The sequence below is a fragment of the Penicillium cataractarum genome, assembly GCF_028827025.1.
Source record: "Penicillium cataractarum strain IBT 29864 chromosome Unknown utg000008l, whole genome shotgun sequence".
Classification (NCBI taxonomy): Eukaryota; Fungi; Ascomycota; class Eurotiomycetes; order Eurotiales; family Aspergillaceae; genus Penicillium; species Penicillium cataractarum.
This window is the reverse complement of record NW_026622744.1, coordinates 173,657-192,934: the sequence shown is the minus strand read 5'-3', so window position 1 is coordinate 192,934 and position 19,278 is coordinate 173,657. Positions and strand designations below refer to the sequence as shown.

The window sequence follows — 19,278 nt, the reverse complement described above, 5'->3', positions numbered from 1 at the left end:
AGTATAGTAGTACTGTAGTACACGAGGTACTAGGGGGTTCTTCGAGTGCCGATCTCTTGACTGTCAGACTGTCGGACGAGATTTAGCTATGGCATAGCTATGCTTAAATATAGCATGCTTATGTTTATGCTTATTGCTAATACTAATACTATAACTATTACTTCAATTTGTTTCTCTATTTAAACCATCCTTTAACCCTCCAGGCAGAACAAATACTCCTTCGAAAGACCCGAAGCTATACCGAGGAAGGACTAACCCCAACCCGGTTAATCCAGTTCTAAGAACGGAACTATACGGAGTCTCCCCATCGTTTCTTCGTTTCCCTTCTTTCTGACAGTCGCAAATTCCCGTTTGGCTTCGCTAGTTGGTGGGGGCGATCTTCAATCTCAAGTATGATGTATCAAAACTTGACATTCTTGATTTGGAGACCACGGAATCACTGATAGAATTTTCTTCTTCCAGACACAAATAATTTTCTCGTCAAAAAAACCCTAATGGATATTATTTCCCCTTCAACCCCCCCCCCCCCCCCCCCCCCTAAAACCTTCATACCCACGAGTGGAGCTTAACCGTTGTGACGTTTTGAAGTTCATTGACCGCTCAGGCGACCTATGATCTTCAAATTGTGTTCTAGGTTAGATCGACTCAAGACTAGCCGGGATAAACTCTGTCTTCGCTCTGTCGATGCAAGGAGATTATGTATTCACGTAAAAGCTGACTACCAACACCATCGGAAGAATGTCCCTATACCCTACTCCTTCATGTTTTTCTTTAGTTCTTCAAACAACTGCTCAACTGCCTCTTTCGCGCACATCCGAAGTAATTGGAATATCCGCTTCGGACCATATTTTGTGGGAATCTTTGCTTTCGTTCTTGTTGATTTGCCACTTGTACCGCTTGTACTCTTTGCCATCTTTCGTAACCTTCTTGCCGCTATCAGGCGCGATGCCTTGACCCGAGGCTAATTGTGTCACTCGAGATGACCTTCGTGGTTCGAGCTATTGCGTTTCTTTGCGCACCGCGATCCGGTAAATCGAACGGCCACGCGCGAGAGAGCTCCAGCTCTTCTTTCTCGTTGCGCGCATGTACCCGCACAAAGTCATTTCTCGCCTTTGGGAGAATTCGGTCGAGCTGCTCCGCGAATTGCGCGTGGCTCACTAATCCCCGGGCTTGGAAATACTGGTTACCGATCATGCGCTGCACGTCTCCCATCGGCGCCATTGCTGCCGAAGCGCCTGCGCTATCACATTTGATTTTCCGGAGAACATCGTGCGAGAACGTAAGCGGTGCCTTTGTTCCAGTCCTCAATATCTTCGGCACAGCAGCCCACTTCTCCTCTTGCTGCTTGGCTAGGAGTCCGAGGTAGGTAGCCTCGCCGTCGACAAGAAGGTTCCGTGCGAACAGAAGTAAGTCGAAGCAGTCTGTGGGACTTCCTACCTATAGTTATACTATCAATATTAGCTTATTATATAATTAGTGCGCTAACGTACCGATAGGGTGTAGGATTTACTATATAGTGATACGACGTGTATACGCTAATTAATCCTAATCCTCCTCTCTCTAGCTAGCTTTGGGATTCCTTCATTCTACCACCCCTCTCAGTCAGATTTCGTTACACCCCTACTTCCTTAAATTCTCGTTTCATCATCAACCGGTATTTCGTGGATAGGCAGTAAGCACTGTTTACGTATACGGAACATGTTGAAAAGTGGCTTTACACCACACCGTTCGCTCAACCCTCCGCTAATCCAAACTTTCCCCTCTCGGTAAAGCATCGTGCCACTTCTTCCCCGGTCAGAGTAATCGGAGATCTCGTATCGCAATTAGTGACTGAATCCAGTAGTAATCTTATTGAAGCTAATTAAGGCTTCGGCCCGCACTTCAACCCTTGCCCGGGGTCAACGACGCCCATTAGGTCGGCCCCATTATCGCAGTGACGAGCCATCGCGATGTCCTTTTGCGTCAGGCCGCGCGGGCGATGCGTCGTCCAGTGGACATCGACAGAACCGATTCGCTAGATTTAAATTTAAAATTAGACCCTCTCTGCACTCCGTACTCGTATCAATTCTCCCCGGTACTTACCACGGTCATCGTGGGGTGGTGTTTCTTTGCTGAGCTTTCGGCGGCGATAAGATTCACGAATGACTATAATTGGAACGATTCAATTAGCCTCAAACGTGATGGAATAGCATCAGACGCGTAGAGCAGTACTAAACTATAGCAGTACTATAGTACTGCGTGTACAATCATATTATTCCACCCGCAAAATACAAACAACCGCACCGTACTTACCACCGCTTTAAAGTAACTCTTAAAATAAAACGTCTTAGTAACACCCATCCCATCAGCATCGAGGGCCCATCCTTGCTGTTGTAGCAATGTCTGCGTGTCTAGGCCTAGCTGTGCCGCATCTTCTCCCTCGGCAAAGCGCGGCTCGACCGTGTTGGAGTCCATGTGCACTTGCCTCAATGGTGCTAGGCGAGTCAAGGGGGTAGTCCTGGTTACCGAGAGTATAGGAGCCGGTCGTAGGAGTCTCCCACAGAGACGAAAAGCGGGGAAACTGCTCATTGTTGTATGGGGGAGAGGTTGAAGCCGAGGATGTCGGTCCTGTGATCGCTGATTCGAAGAATGGTCGGGGAGCTTGGTGCACGGACCAGGCGTATCTTATCGTGGAGTCGGAGCTTCGAACCATTCTGAGTAGAGATCTCTGGAATAAAGAGTCCATATTGGCTACAATGGCAGCATTACTTGGTTCTTAGAATATTGGAGAATATATATAGGTTGATGAAGTACATAGTGGGTATTGACATAATTTGAAACTCTTCTCCGATTTATGATACTACTGCATGAGGCGGAAAGGTCACCGTAAAAGCAAAGATATATGGTCTGATGGTTGGGCCAATGACTAGCTCACGAAGTTTACACCGGAAATCAATTGGCATTACAAGCTATGTATACAATAGCCGAATATAGCCCGAGTAAGATATATCTAAGAATTATCATAACTATCGTTATGATGGAAAACTTATCTTGTACCATCCAGGATCATGCCGAGTTCGAATAAACGGGAGTGCGCTGGAAGTTAGTTTGTAGCAAAGACACTGTGGTGTGACTTGGAAGCTTCGTTCGTTTAGCTAGAGGTATCCTGTAGGTATCACCGTCTAACAGACGCCTATTCGGGGACTGATACCCGAAAACGGAAATAACAAAAGTACGTCTAGCTGGACGGCAATGATACTACCTTACCATTTAGTACTGATATTGACTTAATCTACCGCTTCAGGAAAAGTGGAAAACTAGCAAGGGGTGTTCAGATGATGGCCTGCAGGACCCACGCTGGTCATCACAGCCCACGCGAGTATTCCGTCGATCATATCGACTGTCTGATGAAGTGGGGGATAGATAAATATGCACGAGGGCGATCAGAAAGGAATGCAGGCTGATCAACATTTATTGAAATTGAGATACTCCAAATACTCTACAAATAACAGTCACACAAAAGATCTGGGGACAATCAACTGCATTGGGGGTAATCAGCTAAACAATAAAGTTCATAACAAGCATCGCATCCATCGCGTCCATCGCCAAAGCCCATAACCGTACGTAGCAGTACCAAACAAATCTCTCAAACCACAGTTTTGAAAATAGTGCAAGCAAAGAAAAGGAGCAAGCCATTAACGTAGTCAAACAGGCACCCAATAGTGACGCACAGGTGCAAACATGGAAGATGCATGTTTGCGAGCAACGGAGAAAATCCCCACAATACCCCCCATCCGATAACCAACTGAATTAATTAAGAGTCCACCACGCCCAGCGCAAAGGATCCATGCGGTTGAAAAAGACATGCACAGAGAATAGAAGATGTGATATTGCCCATATATTCCCAGGCAGCAAACTCCACCCTCTTGGCCATCGGGCCTTGGGCAATTGTTGCGAGTGCACATTCCATGCACTAGCGTCAAAATGTTGTCTGATACTCTTTAGTATCAGCCTCAGTATACTGAGCTCAGACTCCAGACAAGCTGTTGCGGCGTGAGTTGACCCGAGAATTGGCGCGGGAGTTGACTCGCGAACCAGGACGGCTGCCGATGGTTTGCCGGATGCGGAGATCCTGCTGGGACCGGGCATACGAGTTGGCACGCGATGCCTCTGGCACCTTGGACTGGCGGCGGCCCTGAATAGCCATGTCGTGACGGGCCTCCTCGAGTTGCTGGGCGAAGGGAGAGCGCTTGCGCAGAACGGGACCCTTCCAGTAAATCACGTAGACGGCAATGACCAGCGGCAAAGAGATACAGACTGGAAAGTTGGTCAGCTGAAAATTCCTAAAGAGAATTATTGAAATTAAGAAGTGAACATACAGAGAATAGTAGAAGCATATTCGAGGTGGTACTTGCCACCAATGTCTGAAGGTAAAACACGTTAGTCAAAGTGAGAAGGAACTGACGATGGAACAACTTACTTTCGAAGAAGGGAGTAGCGGGAATGGTCAGGACACCAGCCAAAAAGTCTCGCGACCATCCGTTACCACCAGTCGCCGATGCAGAGTATGGACCATAGGCACAGATCATATAGTCAATGGTGGCCATGTAGATAGCGTAGTTGGCAATACCAATGATGGCGGCGAAAATCATGGAGCCGATCCAGTGGCACTGAGGCAAGCTGGTCCAAGCGAAGCCAATCAAGCCAATGGGCAAGCAAGGAACGGTATACAATAGCCACCACAGACGGGACTCGTATTGGGCACGTTCGCTGTCGGGATTATCCCGACGCTCCTTGACGTTGCGTCGAATGACTGGGAACCAGGAAATCCAAGCAATGAAGTAACCGACCAGAATCGGGATAAAGGCCAGACCCTTCTCCCAAGTGTTGAATCCCCACTGGCCGTACACCAGCGACAGAGACTGCACGAACATGAAAATCAGAGCATCACTGAAGCCACTCAGCAGCGACAAGGTTAACACGATGGGTTCGGTGAGGAACATGCGGAAGGGACGGATCCAGGTAGCCAGGAGCTCACGAGGGGGGAAACGCTCGCGGAAAGACATGCCCTCGGTAGGGCCATAGATCTTCGGGTTCTCGCCGCTTTCACGCATTTTCTTTGCGATTCGGTCCATCATCACGGTGGTACGAGTCTCGGGCACTAGCAGGAAATGCATGATCTGAACGAAACCACCAAAGATCAACTGGATCCAAATGCTCCAGCGCCATGGAAGGAAAGCCTCCACGAAACCACCAACCACGGGGCCTAGAACGGAGCCACCGACGGAAGAAAAGACGACGGCAGCCACAGCGTACTGCTGTGTATCAGCCTCCCAAAGATCGGCAATCATACCCAGAGTGACCGATCCTCCAGCCGAGGAGAGACCACCCAAAGCACGACCAACCATGACGGAAGCAAAGTTGGGTGCAAGAGCCACGGGCAATTGGAAGATGTTGACGAGGAATAGCGAGGCCTGGAGGATGGGCTTGCGACCCAGTTCCTCACTCCATGGGGCCCACAGTTCACAACCGAAAGCGTACAACACCAGGAAGATCATTGCACCGCAGCGAGCGGCCTGCTTGGAAACCCCAAACTCCTCGGAAATCCCCCCGAGGCCGTTCGAGTACAGAGAAGTGTTGAAGTTCATGGAGGTCTGGACCAAGAAGATGACGGCGATGATCATCCACTTGCGTTTCTCGCTGAAGGAATATCCGAGCTTGTCGTAGCACATATCCTCCGTGAGCTCGACTCGGCCCGATGGGTCAGTATTTTCGAGTTGTGAATCTTTCTGGTCGAGCTTCTCAGGCAGACCAGAGTCAAAGATCTCTTGCTGGGTAGCACTAGAGGCCTCCGATGTGAGTACCGCATCGCGGCCACCCCCCAGCTTTTCTGGGGTGCTCGCCATGCCGATAGTTTCTGGAGAGAAGGGAAGTGTTAGTTGGGAATATAGATGTAGTGTAGTCAGATATAGTCGACCATGATCACTCACAGTTGAAAGTTTGAGTACAGTAGTAGAGGGAGAATCTGGGGAAAGAAAAGGTAGATGTGAAGTAGTGGATGGAAGATGGAAGATGAGAAGGTTGAGTAGAATGTGTGGGGGAGAAGAGGAGGAGAAGGAACACAAGAAGCAACCAGAAAGAGGAAGGCGGGGGACTGGGAAATAAGTAGACGGAAAGAAAAAAAAAGAAATCCAAGAGTTTCCTAGTTCAATTTCCAAAAGGGAAAGTACGCAATGCGACCAACGGGGCAGGTGCGATGCAACAGAAGAGCCGCCGTCAAATGCGGCCGGGCATTCCTTGGGCCATCCACTTTTCTTCGACTTGAATCAGCCCCAGATTCTATTCTCCAGACTCCTTTGGAGTTTTCCTTTTGGTTCACCGGGAGACGCGGGATGCCGACTGATCGTTTTCCCCGTGGGCCAGCAGTTGACTTTGTACAGTTCTCTCCATACTATACCCACTTTTGATGCGGGCCTACTCCAACTCCCAACTCCAACTCCAACCCGACTTCTCCAGCTCTAACGGACACTGCAAATGATCATTCATCATGCATGCTACCATACACCTACTGTATACAAAGCATCTGCATCCTTGTGGCGCGTTGCCCTGATCCATACAACTGCAGCCACCAGATAACGCCCCGGAAAGAGACTGCCCCACGCACCTGCACAGACCGCAATTGGTTGTTCGGCTCCACCGTGAGACCACGATGACCGAAGGGCCGATGCCATCGTTTCCCGGGAATCGAATAGTTTTTGGAATCCTTCGGGTGAGGTCCGAGACCGCCGTTTTGGGGGATCAATGAAGACAGGAATGTCCGCATTGGGATGTGCAAGAGAGATTACGGCGTAGGGTCTGGTTTCTACACACACTTCCTGTCTTTTTTCTGGATGCAACATTGAATCTACAGTTTCTAACTCGAACCAGATCAGACTCGATCAATTGGGAGACTACCATGTGAAATCAAAATCATATGGTGCCCCACGATGTAAGGAGTCGGGATGATTTGCCAGTCCCCGGACCGCATGGTTCCCCATCGCAGATCAAGGACCATGGAGCATCAATTGGGAAACGATTACCCAACAAAAATGACGCAGGTTAGATATCCCAGTGCAAAATCTCTTCAAGCCGACCAAGCCGAACAAAATTTGCCTAAACAAAAGTAAATAATGGCACACTTGGCTCGGCGCCGCCAGGATTTACCGCTCCCGGGCCAAGGATGAGATCGCCAAGTGACGTAAAGGCGCTCCGGGCAAGAGGGGAATCCAGGGCTGTACCGGCCTATCACACTGGGTACAACGGCCGTGGTTCGTCCAGGAGGACTGTTCAGAGACTGGGCCAGGCGGCCGAGATTCAGGAGCAGGTACCGCCCTTTGCCCACCATGTATGATGATGCTGATGCTTCGGTACACCTACGGGCGTGGCGTGGCGGTGATCGTCATCCGTGCAGGGGTCCAGAAGTCTTGTTCCGACCCCCCCGGGATACGGTTACTCTCTGTGTCGTCGATTGCCTGGTTCTGGTTATATCTCAGCTGATTTGTCCACTCGCACAATGATGTGGATCGGTATCGACGGCCCTGCGGTCTTCCTGGGGTCTCCCTGGGGTCGCCTTGCGGTCACCTTTCCAGAAAACAGTATCGAAGGATGTCAAAGCGTAGTTCGCACCGACGGTTAGATTTTAATCCCTTGCAGACTTCTCTCTCCTCTCTGCTATGCGGTATTTCTGACGAGCTCACATAATTGTTAGGATCGCCCGAGTCCCGATCGCGTTTCCCCTTTAACCCCATGGAGCACAATCCGAGAACAAAGTTTGGCTGATCCACCGAAGGGTGGACCCCAGCTTTGCCTTCCGGAAACGACAAGACAATGCCAAACAGGTTCCAGACTGCGAAAAAGTCCAAAGATCAGAAATATGTAATCGGAACTCAAGCTGGAGACGACTAGATGCGACCTTGCATCTTGCTTGCACATGGCCATCTCGCTGCATCGAATCCCCGAAATATTTGAATGATCGGCGAGATCGCATCGTAGACGCCACGCGCTCGCAAGGGATCGATCCAACGAAAGATGGTATGTGCTTGACAACATAAGGAAGTTATAATCAATCCCTTGACTCACTAGTCTACTTGTTTGTGGAAATTTCTCCATATTTTCGGCCGCGCCGATTGGCTTTGCTGGTGTGCATTATACATTGACTATAGGTGTAAAACTCCAAGGCGTACCATGTTTAATGGAAATAAACAGAGTAGAGTTTCAGTCTATACTCGAAAGTATCTACAAGAAGAATGGATAGAGCCATTAACTGTGCGCGTAACATCCGAAGTATGGAAGATGAACGATGAATTATGGCCTCATCTATGCCGAGATCATCAACCAACCGCCGGTCGGGTCCTGGCGCCGCCCGTGCTACCCGGCGACGCCTTCTATTATTCATAACTGTATCTTTTTTTCTTCTGTTAGGGTTACTTTTCTCGGCTCGGCGCCCTGCAAAAACTCTGAAAATTAGCAGACGTGGGGGACAAAACCGCGTTTGATCTGTGTGGCTGACTTGAGTACTTGACAATCCCTGGCTCGCTTCTATTCAAGGCTAAATGCAGCTATCCCTCCTCTGAATCTACGAGTAAAGGTCTAGGGACCCCTGGATAGAGCCTGGGAACAGGTAGGACTAAGAACTAAGAGATAACAAAGACGGTTGCACTGAAGAGTTTGAGGGGGATATTCGCCGGGTGAAGCTCAACTCCCAGCCGCGAGGGGGAATGTGGCTCGTATCCTGTTGTGCCTCCTTCTACTGTAACAAGCTGGTCGCACAAGGCTGGAACCTTTTCAATCAGACTGTTGAGACTTTCTGAGCTAGTAGTCTTTTTGGATCTGGGCTGATAATTCTCTGTTTTCAAGTGGGAAACTAAAGAAAAGACAAACTCCAGTACATACTTAGAGCAAGTGGACCACCCCGCGGACTCCAGATTCCCTCCGAGGAAGTGGAGTGTGGCCTGAGTGCCTGAATAATATGGTGTAAATCACGTGTGGCCTATCAGTCATGTGATAACTATCTTCCCCGCGATATGCTGACTCATCTCGGTGATCATGCCCGCTGCCTAAAGGAATCATCTGAGCTTCTTCCAAAGCTCCGATTTCACAAAGCTTCAATACTTTACTCATCTCCTTACTCTCCTCCATCTCCATCACCATGCCGCCAGATCTAAACTCCCTCCCACCGTCGCGTTCATCCTCCACCTCATCCTCTTTCCCACATCGGAACCCACCCGCCGTCTCCCCGGGCACTACTACCCCCTCCCCCGCCGCCCCCGTCAACCCCAGTACTACCTCCCCACGGCCGTCGCGCGGATCAAGCATCGGCCGAGTATCGGTCTCCGAGAGACGCAGGTCTAATGCGGGCATGCATCTTAACTTCAACGAGACCGGCGCTACGGCATCGGGCAATAATAACGGTGATGCACCCTGGTCCGAGCATCGTAGCTCGATGGGCCAAGCGTTCCGCACGGCCAGTCCCACTAGCCACGGCGGCAGTCCGGTCTTTGCGACCGCGGACCCGCACCACCAGCGTGCCCCATCGTTAGGGGAACTACACCAGGAATTGGAGCAGGAGCAGGAAGCACAAGTGGTGGGTCCTCATTCTGTGATGGCATAGTGAAGATGTAAAAGCTAACTAAACACTTTTGCCAATAGAACCGTCTTCTGCAGATGATCCGTAGCCAACAGGCCCAGCTCCAACAATACCAGCAACAAAACCAACAACACAACTCATCTGCATCAGGTACGGCAGTCATCGACGATACTACCACTCCAGCATCAGAGCGGTCGGCCACCTTTTTCCCGCCTATTCCTCCACCGGCCACGGGACCCAGCCACCGACTCTCCATATCTTCGGTCTCGAACCGTCGATCATCACGTCCGCCCAGCCAGGCTGCGTCACCGAATCTCCGACCACGGGATGCATCACGGGGACCAGAGGGTACGGAGGCCTTCCCGAGTCTCCGGGAAAGCTCATCCCGACGGAGTAGCCGAGACGAGGGGGCATATTATCAAGCCGAAGCCACTATGCTTAATCGAGAGAACCAGATGCTGCGCCAACGCATTCGAGAGCTAGGTAAGGAAACCAGTCATTTATTACTCACTCTCGCAGTTTACTTCTCCAGAGGAGGACACTTCATTCTGTTTTATGCAGCCTATGCTAACAATTCCTTTATTCTAGAACGGCAAATTCATGACATGACCACCTCCACAAGGCCGGCTGCTTCTACAGCCCCCGACTCGGCCCCAGCATCGGGGCAAGAGGGCCCCGAAACGGCAGACCCACAGACCGCACGATCGGCAGACGCTAAAGACTGAAATGACCTTTCTCAATGAATCTTTGTCTTTGTGAGCACTGGGCACTGGACACTGGGCACTTGGGGGCAGGATGGCCTCCACCACCTCATGATAATGATTCTTTTGTTCTGTTGGAGTTATGAAGATCTCCACTACGTCGCTTTCTGGGGAACGGGCGTGTTTAGAGTACTGTAGATGGGAACTGGCTCTGCTTATTTTACCTAGGTCTATGCAATAATGGACATTTTCAGCAGGTCAGACAGACTTGGATGACTTGGAGTGTTATTCCCCCAGCTTTGAGAGTTGCTAGGGTGTTACCAAAAATGATTCACACTGACCAACCTATCTGTGTCTCTGGCTGATCCACATGCACCATACTTGAGGGGAGCGTTCGTGCTCGATGCTCCAACTCGAACTTCCTTAAGATGGTTGGACGGCCGAGAATATGGGTTTGGATTTTGCTAGCTGTTCATATTCCAACTTGTGCCAGTACGCCCTTGCTATCCTTTGCTTCCTGTGAACATCGACTATGGACAGTGGACTACAGTATCCCAAACATTGCTAAGACTGGAAATGTGGGATGTGAATGAATGGAAACGAAATAGAAAAGCTGTTTCATAGCACGAATACAAGCTAGCTTCCCAGTTAACCAAAATACAAGTAACTACTGTAACTCCAGATAGGAGGAGATCCAAATCTCAAGTAACGACCAAGACCTATTCAACATCCTACGTAATCCCTACCACCAAGAATACGAAGAAAACAGATCTAAGGTATTCGATATTCATATCCAAAATGGAATTCATGTTGTATCCACACAACTATACAAAAGTATGCATGTCACAACGACAATACAAAGATATCTCATCTTCATCTATAGCGGCGCTGAAACCAGATATCAAAAAACCAAGACCAAGGAGAACAAAAATAGAAAGGAAAAAAAATGACCGAAATGCATATATGCAGGGAACCCAGAGCATAGCTTCATAGCTTCATAGCTATAGCTTACAGCTTGGGCTTCTCGGGTTGAGCGGCCAGGTCGGGGAGGAGGACGTCACGGAGTTCCGTGGCGGCTTCGTTGAGGTAGTAGCTCATGCGGTGGGCGCCGAGGCGCTTGCAGACGATGTTAAAGTTGAGGCTGTGCGGAAAGCAGTGTTAGTATTGGCACATAAGGGAGAAATATGGGCTTAGAAGGGGGACCGGGTGCTGTACCTGTTCTCGTTGATCATGTAGGCAATACCGAAACCGTCATCAATAACCTGGCTCCATCCGTATCCGTTGAAGAACTCGGAGCTCAGCTGGGAAGATGAGATGTACCAGGAACCCGAGTAGGCGAAAGCGGGATCCTCGTACAGAGCGGGGAGCTTCTCGCCAGGCTGGAGCAGCTTCTTCAGGCCGAAGAGGTGACGGTCAACACCGCGGCCGTCGCTAGCCTCGAGAGTGTACTTGGTGTGCTGGGCCAGGGCGGCGCGGAAGAGCTTGACAACTTCCTCGCGGGAAACGCTGGGGTCGCAGAAAGCGCGGGTGAAGGCAGTGCTCTCGTCCGAGACGGTACGGGTGGTCTCGGTACGGCCTTCTTGGAACTTACGGGTAGAGGCGGACTCGTAGGTGGGACGGTTCTTGCCGTACATCTTGTAGTAGGCCAGCTGGATGACCATCTGGACGTAGGCGTCGGGGCTGCACTTGAACTTCTTGATCAGACCCTTGCCGTAGCCCTGGTAAGCCTGGACGACGAGCTCGTGAGAGCCGATCTGCTTGCGGTGGTACTGAGCGGCAATGTCGATGGCCTCGTTGACCTCGTCGTTCAGGGTGAACTTGATGGCCTTGGGGTCGGCCAGCTGGGAACGGACAGACTTGGCAGAGAGATCAATCTTCTTGCCGAAGATCAGAGCGTTGACAAAGTCATTGAGACGGTGAGTAGGGGTACCGTCCATCATGGAGTGCTCGCCCATGAAACCAGCAGTGCCGTTGTCGTTGACAATGAACTGCAGAGGCTTGTCGAACCAACGGTTAGTGCCATCACCGTGCCAGTACTGGTGAGCACGCTCCTCCAGAGTCACGGGCTTAGCATCGTCCAGGCAGACGACGAAACCGGCGGACTCGATATCCAGCAGAGCCTGCTCGTTGGCCGCGTCGGCAGCAACAATCTTCTTACGGGCAGCAGTCCAGTGATCACGGTCCGCCACAGTCAGCACACCGACCGGCGGGGCAGGCTGAGCAATCTCGTAGATGCGTTGGAACTGCTGCTCCAACTCGGACACGTTCAGGGCCTGACCGTCCACGACGAGCGGCACCTTGAAGAACTGGTTCTTGCGGACGGCGATGATGTGCTGGTTCTCGGCCGCAGAGTACTTGCGCGGGAAATCCTCGGGATCGGCGGGGATACGGCAGCAGTTGAACATGTACTCGTACGAGCTCATGGCCATGGGCTGACCACGCATGTACTCGGGTTCGAGGGAGCCATCATCGACTTGGCGCTTGAACTCGAGCGCAGCGGAGGTAATGGCAGCGGCACGCTTGGCCGGGTTACGGCGTTCCCGGTCGTCACGGTAGGAGTAGAAGTAGGAGACGTATGGAATGACGGGGTCACGGTAACCCAGGTAGGCGGCCGAGTTCCACCACTCGGCGAGCCAGTTCTTGACCTTGGGGTCGGCGGCACGCTCCAGCAGACGCTTCTGCAGGGGCTCACCCTCACCACCGGGGCGAATGAAGGCCTCGACGGCCTTCTTGGTGCGCTCGAACTCGGCCTCGGACACCAGCGGGTGGACGGACTTGAGGTAGCGCTTACCGGTCTCCTCCAGGGTTGGGACGGGGAGGCGGGGCAGGGAATCTTCGAAGCGGAGCATCTTGCCCTTGGAGAGATCCTCCTTGTATCCTAGATCGGCGCATTAGTTTGAATCCGAGGCGTTGGCGCACGAGTTTTGTCCGCTCTCGAGAAACGCAAACATTCTCGTTCATGAGGTTCCCTCGCGCGGGGCATGTGATAACTCACCCTCAGGGACGGACGACGCCTTGCGAGCCATGGCGGGAGTCTATACGGGGAGAGTCAGTTCAATTGTTCGTGTTGCTTTGTTTGGACGATCTTCTCGCTGCGACTGCTCTGCAGGTTGATTCTCTCTCATCTGTAGAGCAGCTCACAACGGGATCGGAGCTGGCCGACTTACCGAGCGGGCGAGTAGTTGTGTCGGAGGGAGCCGGGGCCTTGACAGGGTGGAGAGACGGCTTCGCGCAGAGGCAGCGAACATCCCTCTCAATGGTATAAAGAAGGAAGATGCTTGGGGGGTATAAAGAAAAAAAGAAGAAGCAGAAGACAAATGTGTCGGAGTTTGGTCAGGAGAAAGGCCTCATAAGAACTGGGTTGACCGGCTGAAATGCCTCGGCTGTACGGAGAGCCCGAAGCGGACAGCCAGGGCGGTGTATCGTCTGGCTGTGTATGGTCATGTATTGTCACGTTAGCATGTGTCGGTCCCGTCCGGACTGGCAGAATGGCACGGGTTCTCTCCGAGGAAAACCATAACTTACGGAAATACGGTTACCAATCCAGGGTGAATGGTACCGGCCGCTGAGCCTCGGTTGACTGTGGAAGAGAGTCTGGGGGAACAAAGTGGACCGAAAGGCCAAATTGATGAAGTATGGGGAACGAGTTAGGATTGGCTCACCGAAGGATAGAGTGCCGAGAAATTACTAGAAATTTCATTTACTCGGAAAAACGACTGATGCATAAAATGACTTCATAATGTACCCCTTGTATCAAAACTCGGTCCGTTGGACTTTAAAAGTAGCGGTCGGCACCCAATTTGCCCGATTTTGCGGGGAGAGCTGAGGTGGACGATAAGCGCCAATTGATTAAAACCAATTTTCTAAGGCAGAAAGTCCGGCAGAATTCACATGACCTACAGAAGATAAAAGAGAAGGAAGGGGATCGTTAAATTGGTACTACGGTAATAGCGTCAGCCTGGCCTAAAGAAGAAGGCATCAAGGTAAAGGCGGCCATGAAAGCGGTCGATTAACTGACCAATTATGGGGTTTGAGCAACTGGCGCTTATCCTCCGTCTCAAGAGAGCTACCACTAACTTGGTTAACTTAAGTTAACCTTACAGTCCAACTACTGAGCGGGACCGGCGATCAACTAAAGAGGCCACTACTACGGAAAGCAATATCAACTTGACCGGGAAACCCCAACGTGCTCTCCGCGGAGAGCGTCGTAAATATTAAAGAGACTAAATAACTAGAATTCAAACAATAAATGTCAAGGAGGGGGGTCAGACGTATCCCTGTCAGCCCTCCTCTAGGCATCCCTTCATCCGCTCCCGCTGACCCGAATGGTCAGAAAAGGAAGAGGCGAAGAGTAGTAACAAGTCAAAATAAAGAACAAGCAAAGAACCGCACATCCAAACGTGAAGAAGAAACTCGCTATTCGCAGGTATCAACGACCCCAAGAAAACAAGAAAACTGCACACCAATACCACGTAAAATACTAACAAAAGAAAGACGAGGAAACGCCCCTAGTCCGATCCAGGACTAGATAAACAGATACCCCATAGTAAAAAAAAGGAACCCCCGCAAAACCGACAGTTCAGGTGGGTCCGAAATAAGGAAAAGTCACGATAGAAATGCGCGAGAGGAGATCTTCGTAAGATAGACATTAAGACACCGGTTGAACGGGCGTGGGCTGCTCCTGGCCCTCTAGAGAACGGGGAACTTGCACTCCGCTCTGACGAAGCTCATCCATCCTCGCCATGGCCGGCCCCGTACAGATGCGTCCCGTCTGCATCAACGTACGCAGACGCTTGCGTCGGGCCTCGCCGCTTCGCTCTTCCCCGCGTCCGACCCCATCATCCACCCACTCCACTCGGTGGACCTTGAAGCTTACCCCGTCATGACGGCCGGCCCACTTGCGGGACTTGAGACCGAACATTACAGTAGATTCGTACTGGTCGACACGGGGCAGGATCAAAAGGGTAATGTGTAGGTCCTTGTCGGCAGGAGGGACTGGCGGAAGACGGGGCTTGCGAGTCTCCTGGTCATTCTTGGAGGCACTTGCAGCACGGTCTTCGGCTGTGGGCTGTGGAGCATGTTGGTAGGTATCCTTGATTTCCAGATCGAGCATGGATTCATCCACATCCTCCCCCCAAGCACCTCGGATGTATCCCGAGTGGATGGCAGCGGCAACGGGGTCGGAGTCGTCCGTATAGACGCCTGTGCCCCACAACGCTCGTCGCGCACAGATCTCCTCACGCCGAGCCGCATCGATGCGGAAGCGGGGAACGCGAACGGTGAAAGTGCAGTTTTCACGTTGCTCGAACCGGGGAAGGGGTTGCGGGGTCGTTGTGTAGCCGAACTTGGAGCTTTCCGTGGAAGCTTTGGCACCTGGGACGCCGATGCGAGGGGTATACAGCGTGGATCCCAGGTGATGCCGTGGCAAGTGCGCCACGCTTGATAGGAGAGGCTCGAGATTCACAGTCGTACGAGGCTCCCGGATGGGAGATGCAGGCACAGTGGCTGTGGCTCGGGGTGCGTGATGATGGTGGTGATGATGATGGTGATGGTGGCCCGCAGGAACTTCGGCGGGAGTAGAAGTTCGGCCTAACAGGTTAGTGGACGTAGGCCGATGTAGGCTACTGAGAGTAGCGGCTTCTTCATCTGCCTTGTGGCGATGATGATGGTGGCTAGAAGGATAGAGTTAGTTTAAGTTGGTAAATGAGAGGTAGAAAAGAATAGAAAGCCCTTACTGGTGATGGTGATGATGCACATGTCGAGATCGACGACCACGGCCAGAGACCCCGGCACCACCGTCATCCATCGGGACTTCTTCATCCCGCGATTTCCTTGATCGCCGTTGACCGGTCGCGGATGTTGGTCGAGCAGCCTTAGCATCTTCGACATCCCCATTTACTGAGCGACCAGTGAGACTGTCGCGCTTGAATGGGCTTGCAATTAGCGGCGTCGATGGGCCACTACCCGATGAGCCACCAGTCACACCGCCGACACCGCTGCCAATTCCAGAGAACACTCTGCCCAGCTCATTTTTAATTCCAGGTTCCCCAGAGGGACTGATAAACGGAGCTTGAGCACCTTGAACAGCCTGAGGCAGTGGAGAAGCCCGGCCACCACGTTTGCCATCGACGCCCACTGCCAGCAGGTTCCGGTGATGGAGAAGCTCATCACTACCTTTGCGTCGATCTTGCTCCTCAACAGCAGACAGTCCGAGCGAGGGAGCTGTCGTGGAAGAGGCCGTTGCAGGAGTCGAACCCAAACGCGAGGGTTGCGTTTGGGACTTGCTGAGATAGGGCGATTCGCGTTGAGTGGGCGAGACTTGGCCATGACCAGTTTGCAGTGACAAAGGAGGCTGACGACCGCCCCCAGGCTGAGATCCCAAAGACTTGGTGTAACTCTGAATGGCACCGAACCCGAAACCTGATCCTGCATCGGGTGCCGGGAACCGTTTTGACTCGGGGGATGACGGATGCGAGCGGCCGTGATCCCAAGTTGACGCCGAGTGCCGTTCGAGCGGTTCGCGTTCGCCGTACAAAGCCCCAAATCGTGTTTGCGTGCCAAGCGGGCCCTTTGTATCCGCCCCAAGAAGAGCACGCTCCCTCTCACGCTCTCGTTCCCTCTCACGCTCTCGTTCCCTCTCTCTCTCCCGTTCCCGTTCTCTCAGGGCAGTTTCTTCCGAGCGGCGGTCCCCAAAGATACTACCGAATCGACCGTGAGGATCCCGACCGAGCGGGTCGAGACTTGCATATGACGAAGAGCTAGCACGCTTTCCAGGCTCGTATCGGTCTGGAGGACCTCCGGACGGGCGAGAGAGTGGACTGTAACCGGGAGGGCGTGTTGAAGCATCGGCGTTCGGTGGTTGGCTGTTGGGCCGAGCGATGGGCCCGCTGAAGCTCATCCGACGGGGCTCGTTGTAAGGCGGTTCGGCAGAGGAAATTTGAGGAGACGGGTTCGTGGAGTGCGGTTTCTCGGGGTATTGGGAGAGTGGTGCGCGTGACAGGCCGCCAAATTTAGCCTGCTCGACGCCTCCCAGCAGACTCGATCCTCCACCAGAACCAGATCGGTACGGCCTACCCATCGACGGCCTCGAGAACGACTTCTCAGGAGTATGTGATCGACGGAACCCGGACTGATCCAGTGGTGATGGTCGAGACGGGCCCGTGGGTGGTGACATGGCGGAAGAGGTGGACAGAGGCGCATTCCCGAAAATCGACGACCCCGGAGGTCGCGAAAAAAGTGATGAACCAGTATCTCGGGCCGGGCGTTCTGAATCCGATCCTAGCATGGCAGAGATGGACATGCTGCTACCGGGACGATGAGATGGTGCACTGGGCGCATCGCGGGAAAGTAGGGATGAGGCGGGCGCGTTGGTCGACTGCGATCGGGCGCCGTAGGAGTGTGGAGGAGATGGAGGAGGCATTTGTCGACTACCAAAGGCTGGCGGAGCAGAATGTTCTTGAGGGCCTGTAGATGATTCAAAAATAGTCAGTAAACGCACTCGGGACAGGGGCGTTATGCAAGGCCCTCCAAAAAAGATCGCCAGCGACGTTGGCACAGAAATGATGGGGGCGGCTAGATCCATGTAGCGCAGTTGCAGTTGACCTGCATGGCGCGCGTCGCGGTCGCACTCACCGGAGTACACGGGACTGCCACTGCTGCCTTGGGACGCCCTGCGCCCAAAGCCAGAGGGCGGGTGGTTCATCTCGCGCAATACCCTTTGATCGGCGTCAAGAAAGGTAGAAGCGGATGATGAGCTGAATCCACCTGGAAGGCGCCCTCTCAAGCGCAGGACCGTGAACCCGTGACTCCGGAAGCTCGACCGCTAAGCCCAGAACGGACTAGCGCGGCTAATCCCGATTGAGACTAGCGTTCCCGATGGATCTACGCCACCGGGGAAAAAGCATCAGGGAAGGAGGGAGAAGAGGCTGGGAATGAGGGCAAGGAAGATTGTTGGAACTGGTCAGATAGGGGGGATCGATCATGCAAGGGAACTTCAGATCTCTCGTCGAGGTCCAAGTCTTCGGGGATAACTTTTGAAGGTGCGCCTCGACGCAAGACCATGCCCAAAGTGGAGCGAGGAACCGGACGGGGGAGCGAGAACCACGGGACAAGTCCGACCCCAACTCTTCCTGAATCCGGGGGGGGGGACACAACAAACAGACTGCGCAATAGCAGAGGGAATATGCTATTCCCCAAAGAGGAGTACACCTGTATGGACAGGCCAAGGGAAATACGAACCTTCGCGATAATGGGCTCCTTGCGGTTGGGAGTGATTTCGACGATGCGCATGTGCGTGCTGCCGCGTTTCAAGGCTGGCATTCCGCCGATGCTGGTGTGCATGCTGGTTCCGCGGCGGAGAAATCGCCGCCCCAGCATTCTCACCCCGGACCCCTTGCGACCCCCTTGATACACCGGGCGAGTATAGATCCGATGTGGGCGTGTATTCGTAGCGACTGGCCAGTCGGGCCTTGTCGCCATCGGTGCGACGGCGAGGGTCGTGGGCCGACGAGAGACTGCCGGGCTGGCGAGCACGATCATCGCGCGGCTCTTGAGAACCGCTTAGAGGAGATGGCCGGGGCGGATATGAGTTCTGGTGAAGTCGACGGAAGAGATCCATCTTGGGCGCGCGTGCCCTGGCAATGCGTGTTGAGGCGCGGAGATGGAGACAAGACTGTAAGAAAGAGGGCGCGGCTAAGGAGACTTTGGCTCGGTTGACGGGAAGAAGAAGAGGCGCCGGGAAAATAAGAAGCGCACAGAGAACTGAGAATGATGTCGAGGATCAGCGGATGATCGCGCGATCCATGCCCGGTCGGAGATAGTGCGCCCGAGTGGTGAGGAGGTGCGGAGACAAGACAAGACAGCCGAGGGTGAGGGGCTTGGATGAGATGATGGTGATGAAGGACTTGGGGATAGTTCAAGAGTGGCGGGTGGGTGGGAGGTTGCCAGGGTGAAGAAGAGGAAGGAAGAATCGCA

The 19,278-nt window shown here is 52.7% G+C and overlaps 6 protein-coding genes across 6 annotated transcripts; 1 reads left to right on the top strand and 5 right to left on the bottom strand.

Annotated features, from left to right (window-relative positions):
* Nucleotides 1-791: 791 nt before the first annotated feature.
* Nucleotides 792-2,568, bottom strand: N7496_009184 (4a-hydroxytetrahydrobiopterin dehydratase; the record flags this gene model as incomplete). Its single annotated transcript, XM_056702098.1, has 5 exons — nt 792-961; nt 1,020-1,437; nt 1,904-2,014; nt 2,083-2,145; nt 2,293-2,568. 5 exons carry the CDS (start codon nt 2,566-2,568, stop codon nt 792-794), a joined length of 1,038 nt encoding a protein of 345 aa, XP_056551098.1.
* A 1,438-nt stretch (nt 2,569-4,006) lies between these two features.
* Nucleotides 4,007-5,885, bottom strand: N7496_009183 (uncharacterized protein; the record flags this gene model as incomplete). Its single annotated transcript, XM_056702097.1, has 3 exons — nt 4,007-4,296; nt 4,359-4,403; nt 4,460-5,885. The coding sequence occupies 3 exons, from the start codon at nt 5,883-5,885 to the stop codon at nt 4,007-4,009; spliced, it is 1,761 nt and encodes a 586-aa protein (XP_056551097.1).
* Nucleotides 5,886-9,166: 3,281 nt separating this feature from the next.
* Nucleotides 9,167-10,329, top strand: N7496_009182 (uncharacterized protein; the record flags this gene model as incomplete). The annotated part of the gene is made up of 3 exons (XM_056702096.1): nt 9,167-9,601; nt 9,667-10,087; nt 10,193-10,329. 3 exons carry the CDS (start codon nt 9,167-9,169, stop codon nt 10,327-10,329), a joined length of 993 nt encoding a protein of 330 aa, XP_056551096.1.
* A 984-nt stretch (nt 10,330-11,313) lies between these two features.
* On the bottom strand, nt 11,314-13,589 carry N7496_009181 (carnitine O-acetyltransferase CAT2; the record flags this gene model as incomplete). The annotated part of the gene is made up of 4 exons (XM_056702095.1): nt 13,473-13,589; nt 13,301-13,340; nt 11,521-13,183; nt 11,314-11,446 (listed from the first exon to the last, which is right to left on the bottom strand). The coding sequence occupies exons 1-4, from the start codon at nt 13,551-13,553 to the stop codon at nt 11,314-11,316; spliced, it is 1,917 nt and encodes a 638-aa protein (XP_056551095.1). The 5' UTR covers nt 13,554-13,589.
* A 1,364-nt stretch (nt 13,590-14,953) lies between these two features.
* On the bottom strand, nt 14,954-18,007 carry N7496_009180 (uncharacterized protein; the record flags this gene model as incomplete). Its single annotated transcript, XM_056702094.1, has 3 exons — nt 14,954-15,977; nt 16,041-17,769; nt 17,938-18,007. The coding sequence occupies 3 exons, from the start codon at nt 18,005-18,007 to the stop codon at nt 14,954-14,956; spliced, it is 2,823 nt and encodes a 940-aa protein (XP_056551094.1).
* A 483-nt stretch (nt 18,008-18,490) lies between these two features.
* N7496_009179 (uncharacterized protein) lies at nt 18,491-18,922 on the bottom strand (the record flags this gene model as incomplete). The annotated part of the gene is made up of 1 exon (XM_056702093.1): nt 18,491-18,922. One exon carries the CDS (start codon nt 18,920-18,922, stop codon nt 18,491-18,493), a length of 432 nt encoding a protein of 143 aa, XP_056551093.1.
* Nucleotides 18,923-19,278: the final 356 nt, after the last annotated feature.